Genomic DNA, 25,580 nt, shown 5'->3' with positions numbered 1-25,580 from the left:
TTAGCTGTGTGTTTGTTTCCAGATAGTTTTATTTTATTCAGACCTTTATTTGTATTTATTCTAGAAGCCCGTGCACTTGTGACACCAATTCTGGGATGGTATTTAGACACCGTTGTTTTGATGGATTATTTCACTATACTTCAAACTTTGCTTCCGCATTTGTTTCCTTGTTATTAATAAATTTAAAATTGTTTTAAAAATGGTTAATATTATTCTAACGTTGGCTTGCCTAGTAAGTGAAATGTTAGGCGCCATCACGGTCCGAAGATGAAAATTTTGGGTCGTGACACACAAAAATGACATTACATTCCAAACCATCTAAAATATTTTCAATCATAATCATCCAACAATTACAGTAAAGGAGAGCATCTAAATTATACAACTAAAACAACCATAATCAATTACAAACATATTTTCAAATCTTCCCTCAAAACATGAAACTAAGCACAAATCCAATAACGAAACCCAATAACATAAGAAATATTTTTTTCCCCTGTTTTCAATTCTTTCTTTAAGAAGAACATCCTTTTCCCTTTTCAATTTGTTGATGACAACAATAGCTCTTAGTGAAAATTCATCGTCTTCCCATTCCCAATAACCACATCCAGTTTTCTACAATAAAACATAAATATCATTACAAAAATCGATTACAAATCTGTCAAAATCATCGATACAAATCTGTCAAAACAAAGATTAACAAGGAAAAAGAGAAAATTTACATTAGGCTTATGACACCTGAAAAAGCGTCTCCTAGGATTCATTTCAGTCCGCGACGTGAGATGGAGTGCAGCAACTCTACATCCACACATCCTTCTATGACTTTTTGAAGAACTAGAACATTCCGACATTTCAAAAGCAAATGAAAGAAGTAAGATAGCAAAGTGAGTAGAAATCACACAAGATAACTAACCTCTTAAGAATAAACTCAATATAGCGAACATATTCAACCCTAATTGAGGATTTTAGAAAGGAGCCATCTTCATGAAGAGAGAATATGAAAAAGAAGGGCTGGAAATAAGAAATAACTAGTGGGGTCATCTAGAAATAAGGTTGGGTCGGGTCATAACGGATCGGGTCAGTAGAATTTGGTTGGGTCCAATTATTAATTATTTAAGAAATACAAAATAGTGGTTCCGTCTGACTAAGGGCATGAATGAGCAAGTATTGGATGGTTTGGGCAAATCTGGGCCGAACTAATAATGACGGGCATATTTGTCCTAATTCACATAGTTCACTAGCATATATGGTCCTTTTTCGAAAGTAAAATAGAAAACATACAATTCGATTCACGAAAAACGTCGACAAGTTCACTACAAAGAAGATGACAAAGGAGTACATATAAAATTGGACAAAGGATCTGAGCTCAGGATTAAACTCAGTGCTGACACATCTGCAATCTTCGGGACTAAAATTTCTCCTGTGATATGACTTATCTTCCCTTCAAGAATGAAATTTAATATATTCGATGCAGAGAAGATGACAAAGACTTACTGCATGTAGGTAGAGAAGTAACGAGATGGAGTTCTGGAGAGAGAAGCGTGGGTTTTGAAATTTTGATAAAGGTTTTGGGAAAGAAAAGAGATAGAAGAAAGGGTAAAAATATCTTTTTATATTAATTTTAATAGAATAGTGGCTATTTTTGCTCGACATTAGAATTGCAAGATAAAAAATAAAAATCACCTTAAATAGTGGCTACCCCACAACATTTTTACAAGTTCAAACTCGGACCTTTGGGCTTGAAGTTAGGCTCGCCAAAACCTAACTTCAGACCTTGAAGTTTAAATTTGAATTCAAGTATGAAATTAGGCTTTGGTGGAGCCAAACTTTATATTCATAGGTCTGATTTTGGAAACTTCAAAATTAGAAGTTGATTCATGTCTGAAGTTGATAATTATAGAGCTAAACTATAAAAACTTTATAAATTTTGGTTATTCTTTAAATAGGGATCACCAAAGGGATAGTATTTAACTTTTGGCCCCCTTTGGGGAAGGTCGCCAGAAAAAAAGTTTTGCCCAAACTTAAGATTTTGGCCATTCAAGTAACCTTCCCAAAGGTCAAAGGTTTTGCCCATCAGTTCCTTTGAAGCTCATTTGTGATATTTTTGCACGTTACAAAGCATAGGCCTGTTTTGAAGCTCACAAGCCAGCGCAAGCCCAATCTTGATTAAATTCTTGAACTCATTTTCTCCTTCTCAATGTAGCGAAGTGCAGAACATAGGAGGCGAATACAATTTTATTTCAAGAGAAGAAGAACACTATAAACTCAAAGGTATTTTCTGGGTTTCTTTTACTTTTTAGTACTATTTCTTAAGTATTGTTTTTATATAAATATGCAGAAGATAGTGAATTCAATGGTATTTTTTGGGATTTTTTGTTTGTCTTTAGTAAAATGGGAAGAACTGAAGAACTCTTTGAGGAGCTTATGAATGTTGAAGTAGAGCTTCACGACGTCCAAGGTTAGCTTAGTATACTGTTTCTTCATCTTTTGTTTTTTTTCCTCTTTACCTAATATTTTTCTTTTATATTCGTTCGTCAGTAACATTGATTGAAAGGTTATTCTTTGTTTAATTCTACTAAGTACCAAGATACATTGTTCTATATTTGATCATGCTCTCTCTGATGCTTATATTTGTTTGTCAAATGTTTAATCTGTAACATTGTGTTAGAATATGTCATAATGCTAACATAAAGTTCTTTTTTTTTTTGGTATTAATTGCTGCTTGTATAGTGATATGTAGTTCTTTTTAATGACGGTGGTGCCCGGGCCAGTTTGCGTGCAACTGGACTAACTCCACGGGTGCCAACTAACTCCTACCAACATAGGTACTGGGTAACTCTTCCCTCCAAGGCTTGGGCTGATACGAAGAAATCATCTAGTAGTGACATATAGGTTTATGATTGTATTTTGGAATTTTCTAGTGTAAATGGAGCATTTTTATTATTGTAGAAAACATTTGAGGCTCTCTTTGTGTCTAAAGTTAAAGTCTTTTAGCACTTTTGACCACCTCAGATCTTAGAATAAGTGTATACTCTACTGTGTCTATAGCAACAAGAATAACTATTCGTTTGTAGTTGTTAACTAGGTCTAAGTGTCTTGGGAAAATGGAAAAGAAACAGAAAGAATGTTGCGACATGTGATGGTGGGATCATAATATGATCTTACCATTGTTAACAAAGCCGGGGAGCATTTTTGTGAATCACAGTACTTGTTGGCGACAATTTGAAAAGATTGAGATTTTGTTAGTTTACTCTAGGTCTCCTAGTTTTGAACTTGATAATGGGTTTAAATATGTTTGACTTGATCGCCAAAGTCTTAAATTGTTTCAGTTACATATGGGGTCATTAGTGGAAAAGGTGTTGAGTACAAATATTGGATTTCATATTCTAATTCATGAAAACATATAGACAAGCAGAGAGAGAAAGTAGTTGGACTATGATGGTTGAGATGCTTTTTCAGAATGAGTAGTTGCTTCTGATTTTGGCACCAGTAATCTGACAGTATTAGTTACTATATGCTACCTGATTAGTATTTGTTACGACTGGGGTAGAAGGGAAGCTGGATGAGGTTTTAATATGTACAGATATGAGTTTATTGAGTTGGTTTGAGCTTATGCTTCTTCCGTTGTTGTGAATACCCAACTTAATGCTATGATATAAGAGCATGGTATTTTTCTTTTGATAGTTAATAAGAGTATTCTATAGATGTGTGGCTGTGTTCCAGTAAAAAGTGGTGAAATTATATCCAAAAGAAGATCTTTACAAAGAGCTTATGGGGCTAAGAAAATCAATCATGATTCATGGCCTCTGGCTCTAAAACATTAGCTAAGCACATGTTGCAGTTGCACTAAACTAAGCAAAAAGTTACAGTTGTGTTTGAGAGGATTTAGATAACCCCTCTCGTGCCAAGTGAAGAGGAAATCAACTGTCAATCTTGGAAAGCACCATCTAATGCCCAATATATTGATGAAAAAGCACCAGATTTGTCTGTTGAAATTTGTATAATAGCATGATATTGTCCGATCAAACACATTAAACAACCTTGCCAATTTGAAGCTCTGGAAAGGCAGAATCTTATCCATTGATTTAGTATCACCTCAAGGGTAATGAATTTGTCAGTACAGTGACTAGTTAGGAGCTTAAGTCCCAAAAATTGTTCCTCTCCTCGTCCCCATCCAACTACCTACCTTTTGTCGTGAGATTTTATCTTTCATGTAGATTTTATCATTAATGATTCTTTCTTGCAGAATTTTGTTTCCACACTCTTTCGAGAGGTGTTTTATCCATCTTATGGTAAAATTGATGCGTACAATTAAGAAAATATTTTTGGTTCCATGTCTTAAATGCCATTATAAATTTTGGTTCGATGTCTTAAATGTCATCAATAACAGTTAAGAGATATGTCATTAGTGTATAAAGTACGAGCCTTTTCCCAAACTAAATGGCATGCTTGGAATGGATGAAACAAAGGCATCAACTTGGAATAAATAGATCGCCACAAGATACTACATAACTGAGCATCGATTTTCCCACTGTGCTTTGGCCTTTTCATTTCCCTTACTAGCCTTTTTGGTTTGGTGATCTTGAACACCTTGACCTTTACACCACAACTTCACAAACGAAGCCTAAGATAAATAATTTGAACTCCCAAGTAGGGGTTCAGAAGTAATCATAAAGGCTGAATTTCCAACACCACTGTTTTTGGAACCAAAAGCATCAAGTCCGAAAGACATGGTTGGATTGAAGAGAGGGCTAGCAAAATATCAGCAAATAACAGAAAAGCAAGCTGAAATCTGGATACTGTTGCCGGAAAAATCAGAAACAGTCGCCGGGAAAAAAGAGTTGTCGGATTTTGGTGAAACTTGGATAGGTAGGCTCGAAAAAGCCTCGCGAATGAAAGAAAATTTCGAAATCTGGCCGGAAAAAGGCCACACACGCCGGCGCGTGAGTCGAACCTCCGTCGGAAAAAAACTGCTAACGGCACGTGAGAGCGCGTGAAAGAGGCTGATCTACCCTGCAGTAGTATTGGTTTTTAGACAAAACCGATGGAAAATAACTTTCTTGCGGACATCCCTGATTTGTCGGAAAAAGGATTGATTTTTTTCCCCTTCCCGGAGTCGTTGGAATTTATGCACAGCGATAAATCTCTCACGATTGCGCTGATACCATGTGAGAAAGCACGGGAGAAAAATATGTTATATTGATTTTTTAACAATGATACAATGAGCCCGATAGATAATACATGTTCTACTCCTACTACATATTGGACTAGGATTATTTACACATAACTATTTAATAACATTTAGATAGGCAGACAGAAAGCAGACCTATGTTTAATTTTGACATTTTTTGGTCATATGTAGTTGAAGGTCATCCTCACTTTTACCTTTCTTTACCAATAAAAGTTTCTTCCTTTATTTTAAGAAACCTTTAGTCGATATATTTTCATTATTTGTTAGGTATCCCTCTGCTAAAGAATTGTACTATTTTTTTTTTTGATAAGGTAAATAAGTTTATTAATGTTGGAAAATCCCTTTATACAAAAAATATATCAAAAGTAGAGAAACCTACACCAAAATATGGTTCTCTACAAAAGTCACCCACTCATCTACACAAACAAGGACCCCATCATCATGGGTGCACAAAAAGAAACTAGATACAAGAGGCTATTCCTCTAATGTACAAAATCATTCTCGATCCTTTCAAATGCTTTCCTATTCCTCTCCCTCCACACAAACCACATAAGAGATAGTGGGGCTACATCCCATGCCTTGGGTCTTCTCTTTCTCCTATTGAAATTCAGCTATACAATGCCTTCTTTACTTAACTCGGCATAACCCACTGTATTATACTACTCCCTCTGTTTCAAAAAGATTGGCACTATCTCCTTATTAGTTTGTTTCAAAAAGATTGACACCTTTCAATATTTCCTTAATAGGAAGCATTTACAGCCACACAAATGCTATGACAGGTTTCAGACTACAAGTTTTAAAAGTTTACAGCTACACAAGTGCTATGGCTTATTTAAGACCACCACATATCTCAAAAGTTTTCCCTTCTTTATTAGAGTTTGTGCCAAGTCAAACTAAGATAGAGTATTTCATAAGAAAATTTTGGAGGTTGGCATTTGGCGCACCTCTTATGAGAAAATAATCAAATATCCGTGGGGTAGCCAACAAAATAAATTGAATGTTTAAAGAATAATATTAATCTAGCAAACTAGATTGAAGGCCAACATGATGTTTTCTAATAAATTAAGGGATTGCATATTCTTCTGTCCGGCAGTGTAATACAGAAATCATATATTTTTATTTTGTGTTGATCGACAAGTTTATATATTTTGCGTTATTACTTGTTGACTATGGTAGATGAGGGTCATCTTAGTTTAGCTGTTAACGTTTGATTCTCCTCCTCTTCTCTTAGCTAATTGAACAAATGTCATAAAATTCTAAAATGTCCTTATCCCTTTTTTTTGGTTTATTTGGTGTCGCAGCTCGCATCAAAGTGTTCACATTTTTTTTAAAGCACCAACATGTCAAGGTTGTGTGACGTTTTCAAAGAACGGAAAAATTCAGACAATCTATTGCACGTCTGAGTTGTAACTCATTTCTCCGGCTTGTCTTTATGAACATGGTTCCCAACATGGATTACTTCCTTTTGGATTTGTCTTTTTACATAAATTTAGTCAACATGATTTATATCACTCAGATAAGATGTTATTCTGGACAAGTCAATCCTCACCCATCTACCATTTTGATTAACAAAGAGTTTAGGTACCTCGTTACAGCTAATCTTTAATGATTTCATGTGTTGATTTTAAATTTCCTTTTTTCATTTTGTTGTGTTTATTGTTGTTGTGATGGAGTTCCTTCCTTAAATGCTTGAAGTTTCTGTTCTTCTGCATTGTGAATTATTCATCCATCTGAAAGCATTGTCTTCAATGTCTTCTTGTCCAGACCAAATAAAATTATTGCTAGATCAACAAGAGAAATTGCATGAGAGACAATCTGAACTTAAAGCTTTGTTGGAAAGTTGTGAATCATCTAGTGGCCCGGGTGACGATAATGCTGCTGTTTCAGTAGACGACTGGTCAAGGCCATTCGTATGGGACTCTCAAGCTGATGACATTAGGTTTAATGTTTTTGGCATATCAAAATATCGTGCAAACCAGCGAGAGGTTGGTCCATCCTGTCTACATTTACTTTTTACTGGATTTATATTGCAAGGTTTTGCATGCTTACAGAAACTTTACAATTCATCTTTAAGAATAAGTGTGGCACAGAGTTGTCAACATAAAACAAGAGGTCTGAGTATGACCTAGATCTGTTCTTTTCTAACTTCTTTTTAGTATAGGTGAACCTATCAAAAAGGATTTCACTTTTCAGAATAAAAGGTGGAAGGGGAGGGGATTGGGGTATTTAATTTTTGGTGAGTCATTGCAAGAGTTTAGAATTGTTTCTACTTGCACGCTATCCATTATCCTCACAGTCTTGCTCATTCAAGATGAATTGTTTATTGTTGTTTCACTTTTGGTGTAAAGAGGAGCTATTAGAAGATGCTGAATGATGAACAAGGACTTTTGTTTCTTATGAACTGTAAATGTGGCTATCAGCACAACCTTTGTACTGAAGGTCTATAATACTCTTACCTGTTTAAAAAAATTATAGATAAGAATATTCCAATGGATAGTACCATGTGACGGATGAACTATAGAAGTTTCAGCCTATCAAAGCTCTACCAGGTCATAATCAGTTGTATGATAGGCATAAGCCTTGGTGGGAGGTAACATGTACCCACTCTAATAGTCGAGGTGCGTGCAAGCTGGCGTGGAATGGATTCAAGATTGACAAAGAAGAAAATAATGGGATTCAGTGTCTTATAGGGATGCCTTTACAATAAAATAATTAACGTTGCTTGAGGAATATTTGCCCTAACCTGCAGGCTAGGTTCCGTTTCTGGAAATTTTTATTTGGGAGTAATTTAATGGTTGATTTTCGAATCATTAATCATCTCAATTGATCTGTCTGTGCGTTTCTTTTCCTCGTTCTGTAGATTATTGATAGATACAACTGTTTGGATATTACTGAATCCAAAATGCACATAACTCATAAGTAAAGATGTACATTAAATTGTCTAGTGCCGAATTTTGCAAATTTAATTGTGAATTTAACAATTAGAGATTTTCTGATGTGCAGTAATTTGTTTGTAGATAATAAATGCAATAATGAGTGGAAGGGATGTTCTAGTAATTATGGCTGCTGGTGGGGGCAAGAGTCTCTGCTACCAACTTCCGGCAGTTCTTCGTGATGGGGTGGCTCTTGTTGTCAGTCCTTTGCTTTCTCTTATTCAAGATCAGGTATCTAAGCACCCATTTCCATCTTCCACTAAATGCAACAACTGCTGACAAACGTTATTGCCTCAGGTCATGGGGTTGGCTGCTTTAGGCATCCCAGCTTTCATGTTAACCTCAACAACTAGCAAGGATAATGAGAAATTCATATACAAGGCTTTGGAGAAGGGCGATGATGAGCTTAAAATATTGTATGTTACACCAGAAAAGATATCCAAGAGCAAGAGATTTATGTCAAAACTTGAAAAGTGTCACCATGCTGGTCGTCTTTCTTTAATTTCAATCGATGTAAGTCCACAATTTCGTATTTTCCCACTCCCGTATACTGTATTTGAATCTTTAAGGATATCTCTTCTTTTTCATTCTCTCATCTCTGTCTTTGAGGGGCTAGCAGTCTATCCTGTGCATAACAATTATTTCATGTCTTTTTCATTGCTTTATTTCCTTTGCTTTGTTGCTGCGACTATGTTGAGCCGGGGGTCTATTGGAAACAGTCTCTTTACCTGCACAAGGTAGGGGTAAGGTCTGCGTACACACTACCCTTCCCATACCTCAATTTGTGGGATTTGTTGTTGTTGTATTGGCTTCATGGGGGATTAGACCAAAGTTCCCGGTTTAAAAGAGAGAAAAATAAAACATTTGACCTAAGTTGCTCGGACTCTTCACTTTTAGTGTCGCACCCGTGTCGACACGACGTGGGTCTGGGTGTGGAATTCGTACCGGGTCTGGTCAACCAAGTTTGGATACTTTGACCAACATCGACAAAGAAATAACAAATACAATAATTTTTGAAATCAAAATAAATGTTAGGGTGGAATTGAAGAAAATTAAATACCTTGTATATAGAAATTTCTATGTTTGTCCTTTCTTTTTATCTCCTTTTGGGATTCTCCTCTGACCAATATTTTTTCTTTGTCAGAATACCTTGTTAGTTTTCCACATAATGTCTCATAATTTAGATATATTTTTATAACTCTATTTTTAGATATTTGAATTATTTTTAGCTGAATCTCACCCGTATCCGTACCTAGATCCGTACCCCCGAATCTTAAAATTTAGATCATGAAGGATCCGACCTCTAGATCCACACCGTATCAGACACCTACACCCGAGTCCGAGCAACTTACATTTGACTAGTACATGTATGTGTACAAGAAGCAAGGACAAGATATCCACAAATAAAAGAAAGTTTGATCAAGAACATATGATATCTTTATTGATCTCACATAAGCTTTTTATCATTCGCGTATGAGCTTTAGATCCTCTACATGGATCCTTTTTTGACCCTTCTGGATTTCTTTGAATGGATCATTGCACGTCAAGTAGGAAATGTAGAGCCCGCATGTTTAAATCTTGTTAACCTATTAGCTTTGCTTGAGTATTTTAATTTCTCCTCGAAGCCTTAGTATCTTGACCAAAGAAATGAAAATGGTACAAGTGAGTCAAAGCATAATACAAAAAATGCCATTGAATCATGATAGTTGCATTCTGAAAGATATCACGGGGATTAAGTACCCTGATTTGTAATGTCACAGACTATAAACTCTCTTTGTACTGCTTGATGAACGTGGAAAGAATCAAGTGTTGCTAGATTTTTTTTTCCCTTCCTTTTTCTGTTATGGGATAAAAGATAATTGGAGTAAAAGACTAGAGCTCGTCTCCAATTTCTATGGTTTTGTCACACCCTATCCATAGGGAATGTCCTGCTTATCCAAGCAGGCGAGGATGCTACATATCCCACATAATATTTCACGTTCTCACTTTTTTGCTTGTTGAAGGTCAAGAAAATTAATCAAGTTATATGCAACAATTTTCTAGATTTAATGTATGTTTAAAGGTATAGACTATACTTCCTAATTGTGTCATAATTAGGAATGTCCGTATCCTAGTGAGTTGAATCGTTGAAAGTTGTTGCAAATCTTGTAAATCTTATGGTTTCATGAATAGTTATTTTGGTTTGCAATAGAAAGCTGCTGTCAACTGCGAAATAAAACTTTTTTATTTGGAATACAATGAAGAGTAACCCTATTTCTTGGATGCTATTCTTTATTTCTTCATTTGGAATTTCCCCGGTGCTGACTGAATATAATCTGTAGCAGCAGTAGTGAAGTAATACGCCATCGCTTTGATCTACATGTCAACTTACGCCAATTACTTTGCTCAAATTGCTTGCAGGAGGCACATTGCTGTAGCCAGTGGGGCCATGATTTCCGTCCAGATTACAAAAATCTTGGTATTTTAAAGACTCAGTTTCCGAATGTTCCTGTGGTTGCTCTAACAGTATGTATTTTCTTATAGCTTGAAGAGAACAAATTTCCTCCTTTATTCGTTTAACTTTGTTGATTAACAATTCCTGAGCAGCATCTGGACTTGAATGTTTATTTCCAGGCAACCGCGACAAAGAAAGTACAGGATGATTTGATGGAGATGCTTCATATTCCTAGATGCATTAAGTTTGTTAGTTCAGTGAACAGACCCAATCTTTACTACATGGTATAGCTGTACTAAAAGTAAATTACAATTATAAATTTTGCAGCAATGGGCATCTATGTTTCAAATTTATCTGATTCATTTTGCAGGTGCGTGAGAAGTCATCTGTAGGAAAGACAGTGGTTGATGAAATTGCTGAATATATTCTAGCATCATATCCAAATAATGAATCTGGGATAGTTTATTGCTTCTCCAGGAAGGAGTGTGAACAGGTACTAGCACTAGCTCTGTTGTGTAAGATTCTATCTCGTTCTTTAATTGTATCTACAAACATGGTGTTGCACTGTGCTCGGGCACATACGAGTGATGGTGCTTGATTGGATGTGCAATAGTTTTACAAGGCATTCAGGTGCTAGAAGTTCACTGCTTGGGTGCCTAACGGGAACTCTTGATATCTTGATATTTGCTTAGTTGAAATAATTACACAGCATATAAACCACCCTGTAAAAACTCTATTGTTTCTCCCTTGGACTAGGTTGGCAGATTGTGATCTGTGATCAATTATTGGTGGTTCAAGTTGGGTGAGATTTCTTGTTCAGAATCTCTAATGGTTGTGCAAAAAGGATGCAGCTCATGCATGATTTTCTTTTGATCAGTAGGATGAGCTGTGAAAGGATCATGTTATTAACTACTTATCAAAAATAGAAGGCGAAATACATAAACAGCCCCTTTAAGTTGTCCTCAACGATCAGACAGACAGACACTTCAACTGACCCTTTTACCATTTTGACACTTCAAGTAGTTATTAAGTATATCAAGTAAACACCTGAGTGCACAGACCATATGCGTGAATTACACTTGCCTAATGAACCAATTAAAAAGTGACACTTGTAATTTTGATTAAAACAAAAAAAACCATCTGAGCCCTTCCAACACGCTCGCCCATCCTAGCTACCTCAAAGATTAATCAAATTTTAAGGGGTTTTGGGTTTAGATGTATGCATTTCACGGTAATACATTTAGTCAGATCCCAAAACTTTCGTTCTTCTTCATCTTGCAACACAGCAGCAACAATGGAAACTGCTAGGGTTTAGAGTTCTCAATTGCTTTTTTTCCTCCGCCGCTGGCGCCGCCAATGAGGGAGGAATTCGCTTTTTTACTTTCTGTTATTGCTAATTTCTTAAAGCCTAAAGCTTTAAAGCTTTAATATTTTCTCCTACTAATTGAGAGAAACTTTTCAGCTCAAAAAGAAACCTTTTTTTCATTCTCCACCGTTATTTCTAAATTTTTTCCTGCTTTCTTGTTCAAATATTTTTATTCAATTCCTAGTTTTGAGCAACAGATCTGGAAATATCAACAATCCTCAATATACTTCATAGTACTTATTTCCAATTTTTGTTTTCAGAATAAACTCTCAGGCATCAATAGAATCTTTCATCATATCGTCATCTTCATTGTAGAAAAGTTTTTTTTTGGGGGGGTGTTGCTGTTTTCCTTCTTCTTCAACATCTTTTGGCGTGGGCCACACAAAATAATTTAAACTGAAAAGGAGAAAAAATGTTAATGAAGTCCTCACGCGCTCAATTTGTAGAGACACAACTGATTTGCCATGTCAGCGCGAGGTGTTTACTTGAAATACTTAATAGCCACTTGAAATGTCAAAATGGTAAAGGGGTCAATTGAAGTGTCTGTGTGATCGTTGAGGACAACTTAAAGGGGCCGTTTATGTATTTCGCCAAAAAAGAATAATGTATTTAATCTTGAACTTGTGATTTATCCTTGGTGGAGGTGGTTTAGCTCGGGTTATATTTTGTGTCCAACATCTATTATGCAAGCCATTAAAGTTCATCATCCTCTTTTGATACCTTTTTCTTGTTAGGCTAGGAAATGGTGCATGCTTTGTTTCTGAGAAGAATTGGGTTTGTGATGTTCTTTTCTCGTGATGTACTTGCATCTAAATTGGCTTTCCTCCTTTGAAATGCTTATGATTATCCTGTTTCTATTAAATAAGTACATTCCCTGGAATTTTATCCTGTTTTGGGGCTTAGCTCACAGAAAATCAAATAATTATACAACCTGCTTAAGCTTGTAATTTAACTCGTTCTAGCTGTCCACACTCTAGCACTTGCTTTTGGAACTTACGTCCTTTGGATATTCACTTTCAAATCCTTCTTCTTATACCTAATTTGGTTACAATCTTTCCCCAGAAAAGAAGTAAAGAAGTTTACTTCGTTTTTTATTTATTTATGAGAAGCTAAAGAGGGATGTTATTCACAAAAACATAGTTTCAAACTTTCAATCTTATGCAAAAAGGCGCAACAAGGTCCATTCTCATTGTGTTTAGATAGACTGTACGGTAGATTAATGATGCTAATTTTGGAATATTCTGTTCTATTTTCACTTGGTGAGACATTGTGGTTTTGGTCACACAACGAACTGTAAAATTCTAAGGAGGTGCATCACTGGTTCAGATATAGTCTATTGGTTTGTGTATAAGGCCGGAAACCTGGAACATTCTGAGCTCATTATCTTTTTGATTGGTCTGGCAGCTCTTACGGAATACATAATTGGTTTATTACATTGCGTTCCACATTTTAGTTTTGAGTGGTCTCAACCTAAGTTACTCGGACTCGGGTGCGGGTGTCCGATACGGGATCGGATCCAAAGGTCGGATCCTTCATGGTCTAAATTTTAGGATTCGAAGATACGGATCTAGGTACTGGTACGGGTGCGGGGATTCGGCAAAAATAAATTAAAAATCTAGAAATATAGCTATAGAGATATGCATAATTATGAGAGATTATATGGAAAACTTACATGTAACTTGTGCCGTGTAGAGTATAGTAACTGAGTCATTTAGTTTTCAAGTTGTAGGCAGGCATGTAGACACTCTCCAAAATGGCATGATTCATTAATTTTCCTACAACTCGCACAACAAAGTATTAAAATGAGTTATTATAAACTTGTTGATATATAACAAATAAAAGTTATAAAGAGATTTAGAGATACAAAAGAAATGAAACATACCTTTAGAAGTTAGAACTTAGAACTAAATAGACTAACATATATTCAAGAGTCACTAGTCAAAAGTTTTAAATAATTAGCTATTCAAATTAAGTTACTCAAATGACCACCAAAAAGTCTTACAGAAATTGTAAGTTCACAAGTTCATAGACAAAAAATAAGTACACAACATACACATTTAAACTATGCTAGACTTGTCACTTGAAACATTGTGCATGAGTACATTATTCTATTCAAAGGTCATCTTCCTCAATCTCTTCAATGTCAACTTCTTGCAAATCTTGAACTTCATCTTCAAAGAAGACTCCTTCTAGTTGAGGTTCGTCTATTGACAATTCAACTAGATCATTGATACTTTCATCAATATTAAAATAATCTCCACCTAAAACAACACCAAAATAAATTTAGAAGATTGTGAAAGGAACTCATCATGCTAAAAAAATTACTCAAGAAATATCAAATAATGGATATACATATACGGATATACCTAAATCCCAATATTTGCTTGGACCACTTGTATACTTTTCCTTTCTTCGAGAGAGCAAGCGAAGATTATAATGGATAAAAACTAAATCTTCGGCTCTAGAAGTAGCTAGCTTGTTTCTCTTGATGCTATGAATCAATGAAAAAGTACTCCGATTTCTCTCGCAACAAGATGGAGAAGCTGGCTGGGAAAACAATTTGTAAGCTAAACTTTGTAAAAGTGGAGCATTTACACCATGGTTAGCCCACCAAGATAAAGGTTCCTCATACCCCATAGCATCAATCACATGAAGCTCACCAAAGTAACCATTCCCACAACAAAATGCCCCATACTCCAAAGAAGCTTTCTTTAAATCATTCGGATCCTTGAAATATCTTTGAAAGCATTTGAGCCTATTTTGTGAAATCTCTATATCTTCATTAGATTTCAAGTATTTTGATAGTTCATAACTTGTATTGATAGGAAGACTCAAATGATCTAACAAGAAGAGTTTCCTACTCTAGTCGATTAATGTGATTTGTCTGAAAGCTATATAACCTTAATCATGAATAATTAATTATATTTCAAGTATTTCAATAGCTCAATATTAATTGGTGGTTCAAATCAAATATAATATAAGAATATAAGTCTTTGAATAAATTTAATTTACTTTAACTTGTATAAATTAAGTGTTATTAAGTTCTCTCATTCTTTGTTTATCTTCTAAAATTCGCTTATGTCATATTTCTAAAGTATTTCGATATTCTAGAACTTGTATTGATAGAAAGAATCAAACAATCTAACAAGACGGGATTCCTAATACGATAGTGGATATATCTTGTTATCGGTCAAATTAGTGAGATAAAGTCAATCGTTAATTCCAATCAAACATCTATTTAGATTTCAAGTATTTCGATAGTTCATAACTTGTATTTGATAGGAAGAATCAAATGATCTAACAAGAAGAGTTCCCTAGTCAATTAATGTGATTTGTTTGAAAGCAATATAACATTAGCCATGAATAATTAATTATATTTCAAGTATTTCGATAACTCAATATTAATTGGTGGTCCTAATCAAATATAATATAAGAATATTCTTCTTTGTCATTTTTTAAAATTATTTTAGCTCATTCTCAAATCATGTAATTTATAATTAGTCTTAAAATATGTGTCACAACATAGCATATAGTGGAGAACTAAAGGGTCAATTCTATTATGTACAATTTATAAATTTTCATGATCTTTGCGTGAACGTAATTTGTCAAAAAATTTACATGCTAATAATTAATTTAGAACTTATACCCGTTTCTTTGAGAAAGAAAATATTTATAAATAGTATAATTAGGTAAATTAATAAAATTTGTTTATTTAGAGCATATACTTATTTAATATATATGAAGTTTACTCAAAATAAAAATATGTGTCTTTAAAGCATATACAATTATATTTAGTTTACAATTAAATAATTATTTATTATTTTGATTAAAACTATAACTATTTTTGGTACAATTAAAACTGTAATTTTTATAAACTTAAAACTATTTAAGACATAGTATATGTAATGTTTATCTCATAAAGCAAGTGGCAGAATATTAACAAACATATCAACTAATAAAGTAGTCAATTCCTAATTAGTCTAAGTCTTCTTTTTTCCTTATTCTCTGCATCGCTGTCTTCTTCTTCTTCCCCAACAAATTTTTTTCCATGTCTCTGCTTTTTTCCAGTAGAACAAGACCCATTCGAGCCCTCCCCAATAAGCCTCAGTCCAGTAGTCCACCACCCATCTACAACTTCTCTGCCCTAAAAAAAAATACTAGAGCTCTTGATTTCAGAAACCTGCAGCATGAACAAGAAGATTGATCAAGACAAAAAGCTTCAAAAGGACTAGTATAAATTACTACATAGCAGCGGAATTGAAGGTATTTCGTTTCCCATCTCTTCAAATCTTTACTTAGGGAAATCAATTCTCAAACTTTTCCCCAAAATTTTGGTCAACACACCCGATCTCGTTTGACCGGATCCGACCCAGATCCCACACCCTTACCCGTGTCAGTGTCGTGTCGACACGGGTATGGCACCCAAAATGCCGAGTCCGAGTAACTTAGGTCTCAACCACTTAAATGTGTCTTTTCCCTATTATTGACCAATATGAGAGAGAGAGAGAGAGGGAGAAGGGGGTAGATGATGTTTTCTTACAACGGAGTGGTTAGGCTAATGTCACATCAAGATGAGAACTACATCAATGTTTAGCTTTTAACTTTTAGCCTTGGCGAATCTACTGTATATAGCAGTGAACAATATCTAGTCCTGCCCCTCTAATAGAAGTGTGGAGAGACAGCAATTTTGTTGGTAATGAATGGGCAAATTTTGTGATTAATTCATTTTAAAGTTATAGGGTAGTAGATGAATTAGCAAATAATTTTTTGTTCCTTTTAGTTTTTTTTCTTTTTGCCTACATTGTATTTGCATTGTGTTGTTTCGATTTTCTTATTGTTGTTACATCTCAAACTTTTGTTTCACCTTCTTATTTGGTCACAAACTGTAGGTTGCACAAGAATTGCGTAAAAGGGGAATTTCAGCCGATCACTATCACGCCGATATGGATGTAAATGCTCGTGAGAAAGTACATCTAAGGTAAAAGTTTTCCTTTGATATTTCTGTCTGCTCATTCTATATATACAACTAGCTTTTCACTGTAATTATTCATGAATATTGTCTTCGTAAACAAATGCTTCATTGTACCATTTTAGAGATTTTCCTTTTCCTTTTTTCTATCATGTCATGGACTCTCGTGCTGTGTGAATCAGCAACTTAAATAAATAAAAATGTGTTCTCTTTAACAACTTAAGCTTTTAGATGAGATGACCATACACTTCAGCATGGTATCAGAGCAAACAGAGGTCCTAGGTTCGAATCTCACTGTCAATCACTACCAAAAAGAATTCCACGTGCTTGGCCATGAGGCCTGCACGTGAGGGAGTGTGTTGCATGCAAAATTAAGTAATAATAGTGTGTTCTCTGTAACAACTTAGGCTTTTGACGAGATGGCCGCACACTTCAACAAGTCAAAAGATTTGATTAAGAAAACACCAAGTAGGTGTTAAAAAGTTATGTACAAGCTGTGTATGACAATCTGAGTCATCTACAGCCATATATCAAGTATGTCCAGCAAGATATGACTTTGCCCCTCTCATTATATGAGATGTATATGTCTATGGGCACGTATTATTTGAAAACAGTTCTTTTAACTGGAGTTCCTTTAATTGGCGTATTATGTCGTATTACATGTGATGTCCCACATTGGAAGAAAGTATTATACTTTGTCAGTTATCTATAAAGCCTCACAAGGGTAAGATTTAATTGGAAGAAAGTATTATACTTTGGTGGAGATTTAATTGTTCACTTATGCCGGCTGGCTTACTAGCCAAATGTTCTTATTCAAGATTTCATTTGCTATCCTAAATCTCTTCTTGCTGACCATTCCAACAGCTAGGTGTCTATTTTCAGTATTTGTTTGGTGGCTGTTGCAGCAGCACCTTGTCTCTTTCTAAGGGCTGTTCTTGCAGCACCATTCCTCCTTTCGATGGTCGTTCAAGCCGATTGTTCCGCTACTATGCCTCTTTCTGGTGATCATTCTGGCAGTAACATACCTCTCTTTTGTCTCGTTGTTTCTCACTACTCTGATATTGTTTATAGTTTCAGCAATATTAGCACTGTTAATCATGAGTTGTAGCATATTGACCATCACTTCCACTTAAGATTCTATGCTTCATTTTTTTGGCAAAGGTAAATTCTCCTTTTTGGGTTTTTAGGAGAGTTTTGGAATGTTAGAATATGCTAAATTAAATATACTGATCCCACATCAAAGATAATTATTTTTCTTTCGTTTAAATTATCTGTAAGCTCCTAAGACACTTGTTTAAGGAATTCTCCTAATCTTACTTCTTATATTTTCACATGGTTCTACTTAATAGCAAAGCTAAATAAGCACTTATAAACACTAAGAATTTTCTTTTTACTGCTAACATAATTTCAGGTGCTTGTAAAGGCAGAAAAGACATATTTCTTAGAGTTGGTGTCATTTCTTCAAAATGGATATTGAAATATTGAAGAAATAGTTAAGTAAATAAAAATGCACCCTCTTTGATAGCTTAAGCTTTTAGATGAGATGGTCATAAACTTTAATATGGTATCAACATGATATCAGAGTAGGCAGAAGTCTTGAGTTCGAGTTTCACTGCCACCATGATCGAAAAGAACTTTCACGTGTTTGCCCATGAAAACAGGCCACGTAAGGGGGGATGCTGACGATATAATTAAGTAAATAAAGGTCTACTATCTCTAACAGCTTAAACTTTTAGATGAGATGATTATACACTTCAGCAGTTAAGTATCCACATTAGTTGAGGGAATGTGTTGTCTCGTTATATGGTTTTGTGCAATTCTCACCTGGTGACGTTTTGAGGTTGAGGTAGGCCCATAATCCATTTACTTAACATGTATCAGAGCTAGGCCTATCCATATTTTCGGTTTATGTAATGTTGGGCCTAATGTTATGTTATCCACGCTGTGAGAAGGCACGGGAGAAAATATGTTATTGATATTGGATGATAAATACAATACAAGAGGTCCCTATTTATAGCTATACACTACAGGGAGATATTACTCCTCTTCCAATGTGGGACAAAACTACACTATACATATCTGTAAACTAACATTCCCCTATCATATGTACCGAGCTTGTTACACATGTAACTAATACGAGAACCAGTAAGAGACTTAGTGAAAATATCTGCTAGTTGATCATTCGACTTTACAAATTTGTCTCTGACAAAGTGACAATCGATCTCAATGTGTTTAGTCCTCTCATGGAACACCGGATTTGACGTAATATGAAGAGCAGCTTGGTTATCACACACTAGTTCCAGCTTGCTGATTTCTCCGAACTTTAACTCCTTGAGCAACTGCTTGACCCAAACTAACTCACACGTCGCCACAACCATGGCCCGATTGTGAGCACCTAATTTTTGACTATATTTGAATTTTTATCACCTTCTACTATGTAAATATTTTCAGAATTTAATATATATTTTTTAGCTTTGTTACACTTATATATATATATATATATATATATAGAAAAATTATTAATAATTTAAAAGGTCAATTATTACTATTAGTATTATTTTTATTATTATTTTTATCTTTATTTTTAAATAAAATGAATTAAAAACCGAAAATAAATAAAAATTAATTATTATTTTTTTTTTTTAAAACAAATTTCGAATGGGAATTAAAAAATAGGAAAAGTAGAAATATAAAATAAAAAAGTAAAAGTAAAAGTAGGTAGAAATTATTTAATAAAAAAAGTAAAAGTAGGTAGAAATTGTTTAATAAAAAAAGTAAAAGAAAGTGGAAAATTAAAAAAATAAAAGTAAAAGAATGTGAAAATTTAAAAAATAAAAAGTAAAATAAAGTTGGAATTTAAAAATAAAAAGTAAGGGTATCTGATTTTTTTTTTCAAAAAGTAAAAGTATGTGGGAAATAAAAAAAGAAAAGTAAATTAAGTGGGAAATAAAAAAATGGGATTTTAAATATATTAAAAGTAAAAAAAGTGAGAAATTAAAAAATAAAAGTAAAGGAAAGTGGGGAATTATTTTTTAAAAAAAACAAGAAAAATGGGAAGTGAAAATTCTTTTTAATTAAAAATAAAAAAATTAATAAAAAATAAAAATCTGAAAATTCCGAAATTGTTTTCTATAAATGGAAGAGAAATGTGATGAAAAAAAGAGAGGAAAGAGAGAAAAAATAGGGAGGAAGGAATTGAGAGAAATTTATTTTCTTCTTCTAGGATATGGAAATTTCTACTCGTGTCATTCTTTCTTCGTCTTTCTTTCGAAAAATCCAGCAAAATCACCCCTCCTCCCCCCCAAAAAATAGCCTTTAAACCCAGCAAAAACAAGCCACTAAATCACCGGTCTTGCAAGGTCGATCGGGGTTGCAAGTCGCGATTTGTTGTTCGAGGTTTCGTGGCCGGTGAAAGCTCCAGTCAACACTCGTCGAATTGTTTAGCGCTCTTGTAATTTCATCTCTGTTAATTTATATCAAAGGTCCGTTATTTCCCTTTCTTCACTGATTATAATTGTCCATTTACCGTCTTGTCTATTGGTGTGATTATTGGGTAGCATGAAGTAGTAGTTCACTCTATTGATATTTGGATCATTTGAATCTGATTGTTTCCTTGTTCATATGTTTATTGGACCATGATGTTAATTTTAGAATTGCAAAGTTTTGTTTTGAGTTGATTTAATCGGATAAAGGGTCTAGTGAATCACTGTAATTTGGCTTGTTTACTAATTTTGTTCGTGAGATTGTGGTGTCATTAGTTTTGTTTAAGAAATGTACAGAATATGGGATAATGGGTTGGATAATTTGCTTAGGCCACGATTTGTTTATAAGAAAATTGGTTTTTGGGCTGTTGGAGAAGAAAAGATTTTGGGCCAAAAGATTTAGTCTCATCAGGCCCAAAGTAATAAATAACATAGTTGACACATCTTTCTCTAAACTAGCCCACTTTTCTATAAATAATAAATCCAATTCTTCCACAAATAATTACATACCTCATGACCTTACAATAATCTCAAAATTAGTAATTGAATAATATTCGAACATCGTAGCTTGCTTTAGGCGCGATTAATAATAAATCATCGTGATTGTGGGTACGGTTTCCGTGGCATAGTCACGATATGTAATCCCCAATTCGAGTGTGCATTTCACGTGACTCGACCACAACTTCAAATAATAATAAATAAAATTAAACGCGTTGTAGATTGCGGGTGCGTTTCACGTGACGCGATTTGCGATGTGTATAAACAACGAGTGTACGTCAACGTAACTCGTCTAATATTAATTCCATAAAAGTTTAAAATGCAGTAATGTAATAAAAGCGGTAAAAGGAATAAAAATGCACATATAGGTTTAAAACATGTATTAAATCAAATAACTAGGCCAATTATTAATAGTTGAACGACCGTGCTAAAACCACGGAACTCGAGAGTGCCTCACACCTTCTCTCGGGTTAACAGAATTCCTTACCCGGTCTTCTGTGTTCGCAGACCATAAATAAGAGTCAATTTTTCTCGATTTGGGATTCTAAAATAAATCGGTGACTTGGGACACCATAAATTATTCCAAGTGGCGACTCTAAAAAATAAATAAATAATCTCAATTCGATTAATGTCACTTAAATTGGAAAAACTACCCTATCCCTGCGGGAAAAAGGAGGTGTGACACCGATATTAGGCTTCGGTGCTAGATCGAGCAACTACATTCTGTTTCTTGCTCTTCCACGAGACCAAATTACCTCCTACTAGAACACAATATCCAGACGTAGAACGTCTATCAAAAGGTGATCCTGCCTAATCAGCATCTGTGTATCCAACAATTTGCTCGTGGCCTCGATCCTCGAATAGTAATCCTTTGCCTGGAGCTGACTTTATATACCGAAGAATGCGAAAAACTGCATCCCAGTGACTATCACAGGGAGAATCTATAAACTGACTTACAACACTCACCGGAAAAGAAATGTCAGGTCTAGTCACTGTGAGGTAATTCAATTTGCCAACCAACCTCCTATATCTCGTAGGGTCTCTAAGAGGCTCCCCTGTCCAGGCAGAAGCTTAGCATTCGGATCCATAGGAGAGTCAATAGGTCTGCAACCCATAATTCCAGTCTCCTCAAGAATGTCTAAGGCATACTTCCGCTGTGAAATAACAATACCTGAGCTAGACTGAGCGACCTCAATACCTAGAAAATACTTCAATCTGCCCAAATCCTTAGTCTGGAAGTGCTAAAAGAGATGTTGCTTCAGATTAGTAATACCATCCTGATCATTACCAGTAATAACAATATCATCAACATAAACCACTAGATAAATACACAGATTAGGAGTAGAATGCCGATAAAACACAAAGTGATCAGCCTCACTACGAGTCATGCCGAACTCCTGAATAATTGTGCTGAACTTACCAAACCAAGCTCGAGGGACTGTTTCAAACCATATAGTGACCTGCGCAATCTGCACACACAACCATTAAACTCCCCCTGAGCAACAAAACCAGGTGGTTGCTCCATATAAACTTCTTCCTCAAGATCACCGTGGAGAAAAACATTCTTAATGTCTAACTGATAAAGAGGCCAATGACGTACAATAGCCATGGACAAAAAGAGACGAACAGATGCTACTTTAGCCACGGGAGAGATAGTATTACTATAATCAAGCCCAAAAATCTGAGTATATCCTTTTGCAACAAGACGAGCCTTAAGCCGATCAACCTGGCCATCCGGGCCGACTTTGACTGCATAAACCCAACGACAACCAACAGTAGACTTACCTGCAGGAAGAGGAAACAAGCTCCCAAGTGCCACTCGCATGTAAAGCAGACATCTCGTCAATCATAGCATATCACCATCCTGGATGAGATAGTGTCTCACCTGTAGACTTAGGGATAGAAACAGTGGACAAAGAAGATATAAAAGCATAATGAGGTGACGACAGACGATGATAACTTAAACGACATAGTGGGGATTAGGATTAAGTGTGGATCGTACACCTTTGCGGAGTGTAATTGGTTGACTAAGAGGAGACAAGTCCGCAGTAGGTGCAGAATCTGATGCGGGGCGTGAATCACCTGGGCCTGATGCTGGATGTGGACGACGATGATAAGTCAAGAGTGGTGGAGCTTCAGAAGATTGAACTGGATTATGTGGAGGAACTGGAGCTATAGGTGGTGGAGCTACAACTGGAGCTGTAGGTGGTGGAACTGGAGCTATAGGTGGTGGAGCTGGATGATGTTGGGCATATTTCGATATGTGTTGATGTTACATTACCCATGTTTTAACCGCTTTTTGATGCTATTTGATCTTTAAAATGCCCAACATGGTTTAATTATTGGTTTTATGACTAATTGAGTTGTGTTTGATGATTTAGAGTGTTTGGAGTGCAAAAATATGAAGAAAAGGTGCTCTAGCTAGAGGAAGAGGGGTTGGATGCGTCGCATCCAATCTAGAAAAAAATCAGATTTTGTGCACCTTTAGCAGTGAAGTCGGCCCATAGCATCCGCCTTAGCATCCGCACCTGGGCAAAGCTGAGATGGAGGAACAAAGGGTGGATGCGAACATCCACCCTAGCATGCGAAGCTGAGAAGTGGAGGACGAGGTAGATGCGACGCATCCACCCCAGCATCAATCCCTGAAGCTGATTTGGATTAGAAATAGGAGAACTTTGGCCCACGACTTTTGTACGCAATATATAAGCCAAAAACGCCTCTTTTAGGTCATCTAACATATTGGGAAGGGGGAAAAAGCCACGACAAAGTTGGGGAACCACGGAATTCATCTTGAGTTCTTATTTTTTCTTCTTTTATTGATTATTATGCACTCTTGTGAATTATTTGATGATTGCATGAACATGAGTGGCTAAGAACCCTATTATTCTAGGGTCATGGGCTATACATGAATGTTGATGTTTGAAGTTTAATTTGACAAAGTTGATTTTATCATATTGGGTTGTTTATTTAATTCTGTTTTTTCATTATTTTGCTGAGTAGCTAACAGTGGAATACTATCTACGAATCTAGAGTTGAACTTGAAAGTGGGAACTCTAGATTGCATATAGAATTAAATAGAGCAAGTTCTTAAACCCGGGCATCGGGGAACGGATTCGCAATTAGGATAGAAATATACCTAATTGTCTTGCTTGGTTGAAATACAGGATGTGTAAATGCATTCTTGTTAATCTTAATTCCATAGACATATAGGCATTAAGTTAGCTTGAATAGGCGAGTAAGAACTCGACAGATTCTTATGAGTAATATCAACCCTGTCAATCAACAATCCAGATAAATCAATTAGTTATTTTAAGCTAAGAATGCAACATGATTGTTAGATAACTCGTGACTCTGGAATATTATCTCCTATTGATTGTTATTCGAAATCATTTAAGTGTTGTGGTTGATCTCTAGTATTTCATTACTTGATAGTGTTTAGGTAGTAAATTAGAAAATTATCTATTTTGTGAGAAATCGCTTGAATCGATAAGTTATTTGAGTTTGAGTTAGTCAAAAGTTAATCATAAGTCTCCGTGGGAACGATACTCTACTCACTACTATATTACTTGACGACCACGTATACTTGCGTGAGTGTGTTTGGTCGCAACACTGGAGTGACTGAATCTCCAAAAGTTGAAACTGGTAATACCTCAGAAATATCTAAGTGATGACCTGAACCTGTAAAGTATGATTGGGTTTCAAAAAAGGTAACATCAACGGACATAAGGTACCGCTGGAGGTTAGGAGAGTAGCATCGATACCCCTTTTGTGTTCTCGAGAAACCCAGAAATACGCACTTCAGAGCACGAGGAGCTAACTTATCTGTTCCTGGAGTAAGGTTATGGACAAAACAAGTGCTTCCAAAGATACGGGGTGGAAGAGAAAACAAAGGTAAGTGGGGAAACATGACAGAGAATGGAACTTGGTTCTGGATATTTGAAGATGGTATACGATTAATAAGATAGCAAGATGTAAGAACTGCATCCCCCAAAAACGCAAGGGAGCATGAGATTGTATGAGTAGGGTACGAGCAGTTTCAATAAGACGTCTATTCTCTTTCAGCTACCCCATTTTGTTGAGATGTATACGAACAAGATGTTTGATGAATAATCCCATGAGATTTCATAAACTGCTGAAATGGGAAAGACAAACGCTCTCGGGCATTATCACTACGAAATGTGCGAATAGAAACCCCAAATTGATTTTGAATTTCAGCGTGGAAAGTCTGGAAAATAGAAAACAGCTCAAATCGATTTTTTATCAAAAATATCCAAGTGCACCTGAAATAATCATCAATGAAACAGACAAAGTAGCGGAATCCCAAGGTGGAACTGACCCGACTAGGACCCCAAACATCTGAATGGACTAAAGTAAAAGGTGACTCTGCTCGATTATCAAGACGCCGAGGGAAATGGGAGTCACCTTGATAATCGGCGTAAGCATACCCGCTTCCTAGTTACATGTATTAAGACTGAAGGCGCGGCCAACAAGCATATCTTCAATATTGTTAGTTTACAGATATGTATAGTGTAATCTTGTCCCACATTGGAAGAGGAGTAATATCTCTTTGTAGTGTATAGCTATAAATAGGGACCTCTTGTATTGTATTTATCATCCAATATCAATAACATATTTTCTCCTGTGGTTCGATGGTTTATTTTGCTCGAGAGCTGGTTGTTGGATTGTTTTATGGTAAAATAAGCTTCTAGT

The 25,580-nt window shown here is 35.4% G+C and overlaps 1 protein-coding gene and 2 long non-coding RNA genes across 4 annotated transcripts in view; 2 read left to right on the top strand and 1 right to left on the bottom strand.

Annotated features, from left to right (window-relative positions):
* Positions 1-526: 526 nt before the first annotated feature.
* LOC108944134 (uncharacterized) lies at positions 527-884 on the bottom strand. Its single transcript, XR_001968118.3, has 2 exons — positions 720-884; positions 527-612 (listed from the first exon to the last, which is right to left on the bottom strand). It is a non-coding gene; the product is annotated as an uncharacterized lncRNA (long non-coding RNA).
* Positions 885-2,062: 1,178 nt separating this feature from the next.
* Positions 2,063-25,580, top strand: part of LOC104089687 (ATP-dependent DNA helicase Q-like 2) — a 36,468-nt gene continuing 12,950 nt past the window's right edge. The window contains exons 1-9 of one of the 2 annotated variants that reach the window (XM_070182430.1): positions 2,063-2,268; positions 2,385-2,455; positions 6,953-7,173; positions 8,206-8,352; positions 8,419-8,634; positions 10,522-10,626; positions 10,735-10,839; positions 10,926-11,048; positions 16,811-16,899. In XM_070182430.1, the coding sequence (XP_070038531.1) occupies positions 2,389-2,455; positions 6,953-7,173; positions 8,206-8,352; positions 8,419-8,634; positions 10,522-10,626; positions 10,735-10,839; positions 10,926-11,048; positions 16,811-16,899 (1,073 nt within the window). In that variant the 5' untranslated portion in view covers positions 2,063-2,268; positions 2,385-2,388. The remainder of the gene's footprint in view (positions 2,269-2,384; positions 2,456-6,952; positions 7,174-8,205; positions 8,353-8,418; positions 8,635-10,521; positions 10,627-10,734; positions 10,840-10,925; positions 11,049-16,810; positions 16,900-25,580) is intronic. The other variant, XM_070182429.1, reaches the window with a different exon arrangement.
* Positions 11,214-12,168, top strand: LOC138896669 (uncharacterized). The gene is made up of 2 exons (XR_011410058.1): positions 11,214-12,049; positions 12,119-12,168. It is a non-coding gene; the product is annotated as an uncharacterized lncRNA (long non-coding RNA).

Source organism: Nicotiana tomentosiformis, chromosome 8, assembly GCF_000390325.3.
Source record: "Nicotiana tomentosiformis chromosome 8, ASM39032v3, whole genome shotgun sequence".
Classification (NCBI taxonomy): domain Eukaryota; kingdom Viridiplantae; phylum Streptophyta; class Magnoliopsida; order Solanales; family Solanaceae; genus Nicotiana; species Nicotiana tomentosiformis.
The sequence above is the reverse complement of the archived record's forward strand: the minus strand, read 5'-3'. Positions and strand labels throughout refer to the sequence as shown.